Source organism: Petromyzon marinus, chromosome 18 (genome assembly GCF_048934315.1).
Source record: "Petromyzon marinus isolate PM22_M1 ecotype Great Lakes invasive population chromosome 18, UKy_Petmar_22M1.pri1.0, whole genome shotgun sequence".
NCBI classification, from domain to species: Eukaryota; Metazoa; Chordata; class Hyperoartia; order Petromyzontiformes; family Petromyzontidae; genus Petromyzon; species Petromyzon marinus.
The window spans coordinates 2,516,702-2,530,492 of NC_133684.1; the positions used below are offsets into that span (position 1 = coordinate 2,516,702).

The 13,791-nt window shown below is 48.1% G+C and overlaps 1 protein-coding gene across 1 annotated transcript in view; it reads right to left on the bottom strand.

Moving 5' to 3' along the window:
* Positions 1 to 13,635, bottom strand: part of PDGFC (platelet derived growth factor C) — a 34,320-nt gene extending 20,685 nt beyond the window's left edge. Inside the window, exon 1 of the mRNA XM_032956486.2 lies at positions 11,114 to 13,635. Within this exon, the coding sequence (XP_032812377.2) occupies positions 11,114 to 11,255 (142 nt within the window). The 5' untranslated portion in view covers positions 11,256 to 13,635. The remainder of the gene's footprint in view (positions 1 to 11,113) is intronic.
* Positions 13,636 to 13,791: the final 156 nt, after the last annotated feature.

Consider the following 13,791-nt stretch of genomic DNA (forward strand, 5'->3'; position numbering starts at 1 on the left):
ATGAAGATATCTCCACGACGGCTTGCATCCGTCACGCTCCTGCGATGCCACGGTTCATCGATTGTGTCAACTCTATCGTCGTGGTGGTTGTCTTGATGGTCGCCGAGTCGCATTTCCCTGCCATTCCGTCGCCAGTCTCACCGAACTGGCCGTCATCCCCCTGCAGCGAATTGTCGTGCCCAAAGCCCGAGTCCGATACGCGTTGCCACGTGTTTTCCGCTCCCCGTGTCGCGGCGTAAATTCAAGTACAGTGTTCATTGTGTCTCTGTTTCTGTGTGCACTTTTAAGCTTTTGTTGCATTTCCTCAAGAACAAATAGGCAATAAGAGTAGAGAGCTAACTTTCTTTTTTTAAAGAGCCTGTATGAACAACGATTGTACCTCCACGGGCTTTCCCAATCGTGAGGCCGGTCCCTTCTATGCGAGGCCGAAGGGTGAATTGGGGGTGTTACACCGTTATTCTGTGCGCAGCTAAAAAGCACATTTTATTTCTAACTTTCAACAAAAAAAACCGTCGCGTTTTGTTATTTTTATGAGCCCCCTTCACCACCCCAACCCCTAACTTCACCCCCCCCCCGCCCCCCGGGGGCTCCCCGCCGCCCCCTCCTCCTCCACCCCCCCGTCTGTCGTGTTGTCTTACAACGCCCAGAACTGAACACATCCAAAAAAATTCCATTGCAGTTGACCACGAGTCGAGACACATTTTGGAAACTCGTGCTCAGTGTAATTTCCAACCACAAGAACTTGACATTGACACTGCCCGCAGTCATTCCAACCGTGTAATACAAAAGGATACTTTGATGCTTGAATAGTCAAGTACTGTTCCCACATTGCTTAGTTTATTCGCCTGATTAATATCCCCCGAGATGCATTTGCGTCTTTAGGTGCAGCTGCATTTTGATTCCATACAAAAAAACTAATATTGTATTTGCATCACTTTCTCAGGTGAAAGTCGATTAAAATCACAGACTCATTCGCAGGATTGTGATTGCTATGATAAAACGATTATTCTCGCTATTGTATGTCGTGAGAAGAATCGTCCCACTGAGCTATGATGTTGGCATGCAATGGCTTATTCCAGAGAGTGGTGAAGTCATTGCGTTTTAAATTCCCTGTGTTGTGGTGAATTTCCGCAGACATGGCTTAATGATTACCATTGCTTGCAGACTTAAGAAGTTAATACTATTAGTTATAGTTACAGTATTACTATAGTTATTACGACATAATTTTATGCTACAGAAATACGGCAGGCAAACCTCGTGGTAAATATAAATATAACATTAAGCTAGAAGCAGACCCATTGGTTGATGCATGCGAATGTTATTTTGTTTGACAATCAAACAAACCTTTGCCTGTTTATCATTATTGTTATTATTATTTTAGCGCATAACCATGCAATGAATATTGTTTCGTAGCATTTCCGTTAAGCGATGTTGCAGCAAATACGCAGGGCCATTGAGACACTGCAGGGAACATTGGCAACAAAAGTGCCGTTGTTTTTATCGTTGTAGCAACTCTGCAGAATCAAGATCGGATGCAAAGGTGCATCTTTGCAATTGCTTTACTCACACCACTGCTGGCAGAAGGGCCTTCACTCGAGGGTGTGTTTGGCCTACTCTTCAATGCTACTGGCCAGACATTTTTCAGGAGGTCGGGAATACCCACACTTCACCCCACCATACGCAACCTGCCGACAGACCAGCTGTGGTGTTCCCAGTTGTACTGCTGGCTGTACATAGGCTGGGGGATTTGAGAAACTTGCCCATTGTTTGCTGTATTGAGGGACCAGACTGGTGACTTCTGGATTGTGAGTGCGGTGTGCCAATCATTACACTCTGGCAGCATGCCGAGAATGAATGTGCGATCTCTCTCAAAAGGAGATTCTTCAATGGGATGCTATGAATTAAGGTCCGTAAATGAACTCCCCTTTCGAACGACATTTTCACCACTGTAATCGTTCATCATTGTTCACCAACTCGTGTGCATATTTACTAAGGAGGTAAAGTAATTGTTGAATCACTGAAAATGTAAATAAAATAAATTGACCCAGTGGCTACAAGGGCCTTTATTCCAGATCGTCTTCCGATAGCGATGTCAGGACAAGCGCAGTCATATTTTTTTTATCGGCTAAAGTAATGTGATGTTTTTTTGAAACGTAGGATTTAACTTTTTCGGTGACCCCTGCATGAGGTCAATTCTTAAAAGGTGGCATCTTTTGGACTCAGGCGCACCCTCCAAAACAAATCTGAACTGAATGTTTTGAGACTGTAGCCCGTCGGAAAGACGGTTAGAATTAGCGCTTGGACAGACACTCGCTCGCAATCAGATACTAAATATAAGCAGTGTTGAGCCTCCTCCTCCTCCTGCTCGCGTGCAACATCGAGGCGTCGAAAACACACGCTGCCTGGCCACGTGTGGACAGGGCACCCGCAGATCAAACAAGGAGGGCGGCTGCCACCACCACGGCTCTTGGGTGTCCATTACACAATCATTAGAGGCTTCATCGTTTTGCCCTGCGGGGGGGGGTCAAAGCTTTGACAGCTTCTGTGCCAGAGCATCTGCCACCAGCGGCTGCCACCCCCACACCCCCCATCTCTTACTGCAACCCACCGCCACCGCCTGTAATGTGGCACCGCATTGTGTCCTAAATTTGACACTCCGCTATGCGTGTGTCCGTAGCTCTCGGCTTTTATAAAGCAATATCCTCCTCGTTCTAAAGTGCCCTTTAATCCGTGAAGCCAATTAGAAAGCCGGGTTTCCATGGAACCGTTTCTTAGAGACGGCAGCTGGTGTCAAATGAATATGGTCCATAAGCATTGGTGTGGATTGCCACAACAAGAGTTTTGCTTTGTCAGTGTAAGTTTTTTTTATTTTAGACAAGTCAAGTTTTGTTAAATTAAATGTAACTTTTTTACATTACACAGTGAAATTAACGTGTATTTTCTAGATGTATAAATCCCCCTCCCTCTCCACAAATGGAATGAATGTCCAAGTAACCCCCCCCCTCCTCTTGACTTCATGATGCACCATTACCACCTGTCACTTGTCCGGCACTTGTCTTTTGCAAAGCCTCGGCCACACCAAAGAAATGTGGCATTTCCACCGGTGGCTTAGGGCTATGACTAGGAAATACGTGCATTTGTATGGGGAAACACTTTGACGTTGACACCCAAATGCTAAGACATCCACGGATTATTTAGCCACAATCTCTCAACTGTGTAAAAAAAAGCTGAAAGACAAAGTTTTGTTTTGATTGCTCCATCCGGTGTTCGTGGAGGGCTTTTTCCTTATAACATCAGGCAACCAAGCAGTATTTGTGCAATTAGCAACACTGCTGATGAGGGTTTTTGCTGCTGCTGCTGCTGGAAAACATTGGTCCATAAGGCTGATAGTCTACGTTTTAATTTAATCTTAATGTGGAGGTGCAGACCCTTTGTCTCTCTGTTTATTTTAGAGCACTGTAAGTAGGGATTGCCCCCCCCCCCCCATATCTCAGAAACACACGCACACATCAGCCAGGGGTTTAATGAACACACAGCACCGGTAACATCCAGAACCCATAGCGTTGGGCAAACACAACGTTGGGCTATTTATATGCGACCACAAGCATGTGCACGGTGCATCTTACATTTCTGTAAGTGGAAACACTTGCCAATTAAGAACATAAAAGAAATGCCGTGCGTGTAAGTATACGTGTTTTGTGTGTATGTGGATGTTGTTAAGGAAATACAGACTGAATACGTCTCTATATGGTGTACATATGCATTTATATGTGCATTATGTGGTGCAGTCTGGTTAAGATCCCAGCCAACCAAGTCTGACCCAGGCTCTGGGTCAGACTGATGACACAATGATGACACAATGATGACACAACAGTCTAAATATTGGTGTTCAACACCGGTATCTGTATTTGGCATAAGCCTCGCGTGGGTCGACTCAGCCTCAACTTAGTATCCGGTGTAGTGTGCTCATTAATAGTACTGGAGAGACAAAGGCGGTCTGGCGTGAAGCCTGGGCACATGGTCCATTGAGAGCAGTCGATTCTGATGACACAACAGTCTAAATGGTTAAATAATCGATCTTCCTTGCCTACAGCAGAGCTACGACGACTATGCCTGTGTATAGCAAAGCTTGTGCTCGCTGTGCAAGGGCTAAGCAATAGACCACAACCTCTGTCCTCACAGTTCACGTGGGCATGAGCACACTTTGTTGTACAACAGCGCAGTATAACGATAGCGAGAATGGCCTGAGAGTATTACTCAGAATTAAATGCCACCGTGTAATGGGACGAAGGTTTCGGTTGAAAATAAACTTCAGTCGATCGAGAACAAATGAGGGACAGACAGCATTGTGATTGCAGAACTGATTAAGGTTTAAGGAAAAAGTCAAGAAATGCTCACTCAGCATTCATCATGGGACCTCCTTTGCCAGTGTCAGAATCTTAACACCTGTGTTGTTGCCAGAAAAAAGGGGAATACCTATTCTTATAACTCAGCATTGTTAAGGCACAGGCTGAATTTTTTTATTATTAGAAATTATACGCCTTTGCTTATGTCATGGGTCTATAAAATTAGCGAGTCACCTTATGCTCAAACTCACGTACAGCGATGATCATCTCTTGCTGGTCTTCAACCACTGGTAGAAATTCCACATTCCTTTAGCGGGGGAGGCAATGCTGTATATCCATGGAACAAGCAACTGCTGACTGCAAGCCAGGCAGTGTCGTTTCACAAATTGGTGCTCATATACTAACCACAATGACATGGTGATACTGCTACTGATGATGCTGGATGATTCTTTGGCTGTTTCTGATGCTGCTCCAGGTGGTGATAATGGCAATCTGACAATTGCTGCTATCGTTGATCTCCCTACTCATGATGATGATATCATTTTATTCAGAAGCTAAATCCACCTTGGCTGGGAATTGAACTCAAAGGCTCACTGGCAGTCTTCGTGCTCTTGCGTGATGGTTGTTGTGATTGATAGGCACTCTAACGATGTTCTGGAAGGGCTTAGAAAGCCAAACATTTCTTATGTAGTTGAACCTTTGCTTATGACTCGAGAAATTCAAACGCCAACATATTTCCTAAAAGTTTTACTCTTTCATTTTTTAACTTAGCCCTGCGGAGCTTTGCATTTGGAGGTTTGGAAGGATGCCTAATCAAAATGTGACATCAGAAATGTGATCACTCGATTTCTCTGATACTTTTTTGCAATCGTTATGACCCTGAAGTCAATCGAAAGTAGTCAAAACTACCCTTACCGGTTACCAGCATTACATCCACGTGCAATAGAATTTAGATGTGGTGTGCCAGTGTGGTGCAGCGTGATTGGCATGGGCCCTGGTGCAAAGAATACAATGGAGGGCCCTTAGGCCTCTCCGGCCTGTGGGCCCTGGTCCAGTTGCATGACCTGCACACTCTCGATAGCTATTCCAATGGTCATGGTGGCATGGTTCTGTGCACACACACATACACACTGTACAGCGCGCATCCATCTGTCCAAGTTGCATTCTTTGGCCACGCATTGTAGCCTCTTCCCAACAAAGCAGCGTGTGTGTGCCCTTTGCTAAATGGCCTTGCCATCGGGCGAGCCAAACATGCGTTAGAGCACCCGGGTTGCGGTGCTTTGCCTTTATGTCGAATTATATTAGCGCCACTCTGCGTGGGAGGCGAATTACTTGATTCACCAGTGATCCGTTGAGTCCACGTGTAGTGTTTCTTTAGGCTGATCTCGCCTCATATCAGTGAAACCAATCAACTTGAGGGCCATATTTTTTTTTTGGGGGGGGGGGGGGTACAAATGAGAAAATCTTGCTTTTGGGATATTTTTAATTATGAGCGTATATTTGTTTATGAGTCTGAGCCAAATTTCATCATTATCACCCTGGAACGTTACTAGAATTTCCACCCAATAACTCAGTCAAATATATCTGCGTATATTGATAATGAATGTAAGTAATGTCTACGATAAGTACACACACACACACATTGCTCAGTGACACGGTGTGGTAACCATTAGCCCTGATGCAAGGAATGAAATAGAGCCCCCTGTGAAATGTTCTTCTTCTTCGTAACCTGGCGCCTGGGCCCTCAGCCTGTGGGCCCTGGCGCAGTTGCACCGCCTGCACACTCGAAAGTTACATCGCTGATATTGCTCTAGCCTGCATCTGTATGTACTTATGTATGTTGAACTTATTTCGCACTGTACGTGGCCAACCGTGCTAATCAGAGGCGTGGGGGAAGGACAACAAACTCAACACAAAAAGCAGTTCTAAAAAAATGAGCTTTCAATCTAGATTTAAAAGTGCATAGCTCCGGACGATTCTTAATATCGGAGGGAAGAGATGGAGAGGGATGGGGAGGGGTGACGGGTGAAGGGGAAGAGCTTGGAATCGCAGCATGAACTTGCTCGGGAAAAGAGGGAGGAGGAAGACCCTAAGCGCTATTGAGTCACAACCAAGAATTTATAGCTGGGGGCGAATTTGCGTCAACAAAAACAAAATAGCGAACTAACGATGATAAAAGTGTTCAGCGCATATATTTGACCAACGTGAAGGAACTAAACTTAATCATTAAGCTACGCTGTTAAAATTCCTATGTGAGAACAGGCACATACGTTCATCTATAAAAATGTTGTTTATGGAATGCAATAAAGAATCAAATGAGAATGTGCTGCCGCTGCCAGAATCTGTACGCCTTTTTTTCCCTCTCACTGTGTCTCTTGGTGTGTCATTGTGACATGGTGTGAAAATTACAAACGCCGTGGTTGTTTTTAGTTGTGGACAGGTCATTGGTGTAGCCGGGGCTTGCATGGGCCCTGGTGCAAGAAAATAATTTCCGCTCTCTCCATAGGTACCCAGTGCCTGGACACCTCGTATGTGGGCCCCGGTTCAACTGCAGTGCCTGCATACTTGCTAGCTGTACCGCTGATGCAGGGCTTGCTTGTATGCCAAGCAGTGAGAATAGTAACCTAATCATATGCTATGTTCATTCGATTCATATGGATTGCACATGACGAGTTTATGTGACCTACATCGGCCAATAGCCGGGCAAGTCGTGTCTATACACGTGGCCTGTAACCTAGCACTTTGGAGGCAGCGAGGATTGTTGGATCGCTACAAACGTTGTGAAACTCCCTTCCCATGGGCGTTGACGTACCAAACCCTGGCTCGAAACGAGAAGGCAGCACGGGGATAGAGTGTTGCCTCCTCACATGCGTGGATTTTCTCGGGGTGCTCCGGTTTCGTCCCACTCGTGTGCACACTCATTAAATTGGCTGAAAACACCTTAAAATAAAGACCAAGACCTTTCCTGAAAATGAGTTACACGACTCGGTGTAGCTGCCCTGGATAAAATAAGTGAAAAATATATATAAACGACAAACCACGACCTTCATCATGGTGTATTTATATACACCTTCTTTGGGAGGGGCGGGGGTGTAGGGTGAAGGTTGTTAAAATGCATTGTTAAACGGTCACGCACACAACATGAGCACGAGCCGAGAAGCATTGTGTGCCAGCAAGTGCTGTTGCTGCATCACGTTTCAGAGTCGCACGTTGTTATTCCAGGGAGCCCCCTCCACAACGCTTTCCTTGCAATGTAATTCTCATATGCACCGTCGTTGCGCTCGTTACAATGAACTGATGGGAGGCTTACATTTGTTTTACTTTTGGCTTTTTTACAGCCATGCTGATGTTAAATGAGACAGTTGAGTCGAGGGTTCGTGGAGACTCATTCTCTAAGGTTCCTCACCCGCCCTCCCCACCACCAGCAGCCTTGGTTGCTGACACTTGGGGAGCGAGGAATCCCCACCCAGTCTGTAACCACTCTCCCTACTCGGAGGCCCCTTGCACCCTGCAGGCATCAGGTGATGGTGTCAGTGTCAGTCAATTCGCAGCGCTGTCGGATGGCTTTGTCGAAGAGAATGACCCCCTTTGGCATTTCGTTCCTAGAATCGGGGATTCTTCCTCTCACTGAATATATTCTGGGTTATCGGTAGACCGGTGTAGGCACGCGGAAAGTTAGCCGTAGCCGTAGTTGAGAATCGGCGCGACACGCACGGTGCGGAAATATTTTCTGAATCGCCGACTCATGGAGAGAAACATTTACGCGCTGTACAATCGCACATTCTTCCGATGTTACATTCGGTGACTGGCAGGTCCTTTGTGTATTGGTGTAAAATTACATTACCTTGGAATTGACCATCATCACCGTGTGTGTGTGTGTATAATACACCATAAATAGTTTCCCCGGCGCTGTTCAGTGTGTATGTAGATAGATTGCACAAGGTCAAATTTTCTCATAAATAGTTTTTGCACTGCATTTCCTTAAAAAATGTGAAAAAACACTCTGATAGCAGATGAGGTGTGTGTATGTGTGTGACATTGCAGCCATGAGACATTATTTGTATAAGAATATTAAAATCGTAAAAAAATGTAACTCAAAAAAAATAATCACTTGAGTCTCAATATTACTTTTCACGTGGGGATCCTGCATTGGGATGTTTAGGCAATTCCACTCGTGGGTGTTTGGCTCTCGATGAGAGGAAACTAAAGAGCCCAGGACAAAGCCCTCGAGGCAGCTGAGAGTGGTGACACTCAGCACTGCCATCTCACGGCCACCTCCTCACGGCCAGAGTCCTACGCCAGCTGGAAATCCCTGGTGATATGCTAGCCAAGTACTAACCAGGCTCACACCTGCTTAGCTACCGAGGTCTGACGAGGTCGAATGCATTCAGAAGCTGTTTCCTCATACACAGTGAAAGCACCAATAAACAATTGAATGGTTGAATGAGAAGTAAGAAATATTGTGTGTAACACTGAGGACCGTTATGATCTATCTAAACACACTAACGTGAACATACATCGATTCTATATTTAAGTGATACTTTTAGGATCTTATCCAAATAGAATCAAATGAACGGAACTGGGATCCTGTTTCAGCATCATCACCGGTAATGGCAATATGGCACCGGTGTACACATACTTGATATGTTAAGTTGTACGTATCCGTACCTTTGTGCAGTGTTTATGAATGCCAAATTACTTAAAGGGACGGGTTACATTTTAAATAGTAACAGGTTTTTTTTTTCTGCAGCCATATGGAAGGGATATCTCAACGTTTGAGCCTCTTGGCTTTCTTCACTATATACTAAGGTGTGTAAAAGAACAACTTAGTAAATTATATTGCAAGAGATATCTGTTCAGGGCAGTGAATGGGATTGGGCAGAACACGTGGCTAGAAGAAGACACGATGGCCAGGTGACGAAACTAGTGCTAGAGAATGTCAGCCAGGGGAGAGAACACAGCCCAGGCAAGATGCCCACTGAGGAGATGGAGCGATGAAGTCGGCTCGCGTGCAGGCGCGAGATGGATTGGAGAGGCCGACAAGCAGGAAACGTCTTGACAGCGAGGTCGTAGATGGTGCCGCGGTGGGGGGTTCGTGATGATGCATATTAGTAGGTTGGGTGATGCGAGTCTTGTGAAATGCAATTCGCCGTTACTTTATGCACAAGTTTAGCGAGGTATCTACCACCCTGACTGCCTGACTCTACTGTCGCCCATAGAACGGCAGCATAGCTTGCATACTGCAAATAATTATATCAGTTGACAGCCCGTTATCAATCCACTGCTGGATGAACCACGCACTCCCCCCCCCCCCCTTTCCCCATGCTGTGTTGGACTTGTGGGGTTTTTTCTTCTCATACTTCCCCGTGCTGGTCAGTGCAGGTTGAAGGCAAAAGGCGAGGGGCCCAGACAGATTCAGTGATCACTCGCCACGGATATTAGGCGTGGCTCGGAAAAAACAATTATTACATTATAATAATAATGTACTGCCTTTTGTCCATCTATTACTGGCTGAAGGCTTCCCCAAGGCATTGTGTAGGTTATGCTACCACGCATGTGAGTGCGTGTGTGTAGTCTGACCAACAGGTTTTGCGTTTAATAAGGGGGTATTGTAAGAGGGTGGAATTGCGCAAAATGTTAGGCATTTCCCTAGGGCTGCAGGCAACTTAAACGCTTACTGAATTCAACTGCGCGTGTGTAGCAGGGGCGATTCTCCGAACCCGTCCTCTTGTTCCCCGCACTGCATGGCGCGTTGTGTAAAATATCAGCACCGGGGGGGACAAAGGCGGCCGGACGTGGTTCCGGTCACGCCGCTCCCGTTGCAACTCTCAATAAGTGCTCGCAAAGCAGCGCTTGCTCCCATCGGTCTCGACGGTTTATACGGCGAACTTTATCTTAGGATGTGATACGCGTACAAGGTGACTTACACGCCTTGAAGAGCGATCGGTACTCATGTGGGCGAGGTGATAATCAGCAAGCGGCATAGCAAAGGCGATGACAACAGAGTCGTAAGAGAATGCACGTGGTGTTACGAGACCCTTAACGCAATCGCGGAAACGCGGCACAGATATCAGCGGTCAAAGGCTGTGGCATGTTTTGTTGACTTTCTGAGCAAGGCACCGATGCATATTGACTCGCCAGGCCGGTACAAAACGTGGTCGTACAAAATCCGAAATGCCGTGCAGGTAAAAAGGTGACGAGTTTGCGACGTTATCATACTGCGAGCTGATGATCGTGCTGACCGCTGGCGATGATGATAGTGCTGATACCGATGATTCTCATGATGAACCTACTGCTGCCGCTGATTATACTTCTTCTGCTGCTGTTGCAGATGGAATTACTGTCCAATAACGATGCGTCTGCTCCTGCTGATGGCGATATATCGTACGATGAGAATGCTGGTGTCAGTAATGATGATGCTGCTGCCGATGCTGATGTTTCTTCTGCGTGTACTAACGATGGTGATTGTGATCCTACTGTCGCTGACGATGACACTGACGATGATGCACTGTATCATGATTCTGATGCCGGTGCTTCTGCTACTGCCCTCGATAATCTTGCCTTGTGACGATGGCGATTCCGCTGCTGCTGTTCCTGATTATAATATCGATGGTGCATATTATGACTCTGGTACTGCTGCTACCTGCTGCTGCTAATCGTGCGCATGATGCTCCTGCTGCTAGACACCGCACCTGGTAGTTCTAGGCGAGAAGCACCGTGGTCCCCCCCCCCCCGCGTGTCCTTGTGATCACTCCGCTCCCACTCACCGTTCCTTGTCTTGGGCGCGTTGCGTGACGCCTTGAGCATCTCGGACTGAGCTCCTACGGCACTCCCAGGGCGCGCTCCCTGGCTGAGCAGCAGCAGCAGGAACAGTGGCGCGCCAAGAAGCGACGACATTCCGCTCCGCATAGCTCGCAGCGAGCACCGACAGTGAACGAAACTAAACCAGGATACAACCAAACCGGGCAGACACCGCCACGGTCGATGGGCAGCGCTGGAGGCGAGTTAGGCACCGGCAGCCCCTTAGAGTCCTCGTTGCAGCAGCCGGTACTGCACGTGCCTGCGCGCTTTGCTCGTGACCCACTCTTGGTTACAGACGGAGCGGCGCGCGAGTTGAACGGAGGAGACAGACACCTGCTGCCGCTCGCTGCTTCTTCTTCTGCTGCTGCTGCTGTTGTTGTTGTTGCCGTAGAAAGTCCTGCAGAAGTGTCACGGATCGCCGTTGAATTATGTCTCTCCGCCTTTCGTTGCTGCTGCTGCTGTTGTTATAGCTGCGTTAGTTGTTGCTGTGGTTGTTGTTTGAGCTTATGTTTGCGTGGCGCTAGGCTTACTGCTGCTGCTGTTACAGATGCGTTAGTTGTTGCTGTGGTTGTTGTTGTTGTTTGAGCTGTAATTGCGTGGCGCTAGGCTTACTGCTGCTGCTGTTATAGCTGCGTTAGTTGTTGCTGTGGTTGTCGGTGTTGTTTGAGCTGTGATTGCGTGGCGCTAGGCTTACTGCTGCTGCTGTTATAGCTGCGTTAGTTGTTGCTGTGGTTGTCGGTGTTGTTTGAGCTGTGATTGCGTGGCGCTAGGCTTACTGCTGCTGCTGCTAGTTTGACGCTCTCCCGTCCACTCCGTCCGCCTGTGTGCGCGTCGCAGCCTCGCTGTATAAAACCCACGGAGCGTCGTTGTTGTTTATTTTGCCGAGTGCCTGTCTCGCATGGAGTTCCCTCTCGCTTACTCGATCATTTAAAACCAAAAGCGAAAACGGAGCAACGCTACCCGCCTCTCCCCTGGCCGTTTGAGAGTGCAGCGGACTGTGCGCGCGTGCGTGCTGAAGCACAGCCCCGATGCCTTGCGTATCGACTGCAGACACTCTCGCCGTGCTGTCTGTGCCCTTCCCCGCGTGCTCACCGCACACCAGACTGCGCTGCTCTGTCGATGTGTCGAGCTGGCTGTCCGCGAGCACGACTGCTCCGTCTTGCTGGCGGTCGGTCGATGCCGTCTGTCCGTCTGGCCCTGTGCGCGCGCGGTTCGATGCGTCGAGTTTGGCCCCTCGCTGAGCGTGTCGCTCGCAGACACACAGCCGGGGAAGGCACTCTGGGGTCTATGGCCGGTGCTGCGTGCTGGCCCCGGAGTTTAATAAGACCGACTTGTGTAGAGAAACCTCCGCCCCTCTCTCTCTCTCTTTCTCGCTCTCTCTCTCACACACACACACGCGCGCACGTACCAAAAAGAATATACTGGCCTCAGGCCAAGGAAGTGAGCTCAAGCCCTTTGGAAGCGACGCAGCAGCTTAGACCGTAGCCGCGGCTGTGGCTTATTTTAAGTCCTCTGGCAAGGCGAGCGCCGATCGCCAGCTGAGAATGGTTGGGTGCAGTGGCGTTTCAGATGTTTGCAGGGGAGACAGGGGAGGGAGGCAAGGGAAGCATGCGGGGGTGGTGTGGGATGGAATGGAGGAGACGACAATTATGAGTGGCACATTTCCCTGGGGCACAGACGGCCTGGGTATACGGGACAGCAGGATTGCCGTGTCTCACAAGAAGTGTAGGGGAGGTGTCCGTACAGGTGTTGCGAGTCTGTGTATTTTCCGACGCGCTTGCCAGGTCTGAGCGGGTCTCCTGCGTAGGCAATGATGCCCAGGAGTGAGCAGATCATAAATCTTCATCACCTACCCCCCTCCCTCGTCGCGCCGCGCTGTCTGAAGTCTATAAGGCGAATGAGATGCATATATAGCAGGGTCATAAGCAGGTTATTGCTAAGTCGGCTCGTTTGAGCGTAGATATAGATACACTCCGACTGGTGACTTCGGCACAAGAGAAATGAGACCCAGCCAAAGGCGTGAGGACATCGGTTCTTTTTTAAAAACGCGGTCAGGATTGTTGTGTACAGCGTCCTTCAATTCTAGATTTAAAGCTTTCGTGACTGCAAGGATCCATACTCTTTGGTTCTATTCGGTAGAGTCACGTAGGTAAGGGACCAGGCTGTCCCTTCACCTGATGAAGGCCGCTTGTGTTGTGGCCGAAACGTCGTGATTTTTTTTTACCTACGTGACTTAACCGAATAGAACCAAAGAGTACAGCGCCCTTGTTTATCAATCCACTGCTAGATGAGGGAGGCCATCTCCGCGCCTGTACGGGTCACAGGGTTGTTTGATTATAATCCATCATCATGCTGGCGCGGGCGGGTTAAGGCGGAACGCATGGATGTGGGAGCACACGAGTACAGAGTGGTCCACATGTCTTGCGACCCTTTACATTTTTTCCCCCTTTCAATACTCATTTCTGTTTTAAATAAACATTACTTTGAAACATTACGCTTTGTAGAATTGAATGGGGGGGGGGGGGGGGGGTGGTCCCACGACACGTCTGGACCACCATGTACATCACAGTACAATGGATCGTGCTGCACTGTACTCGACTGCTCACACCGTAGCCCCGCGGCAGCCGATAGCACCTGGAAGTAG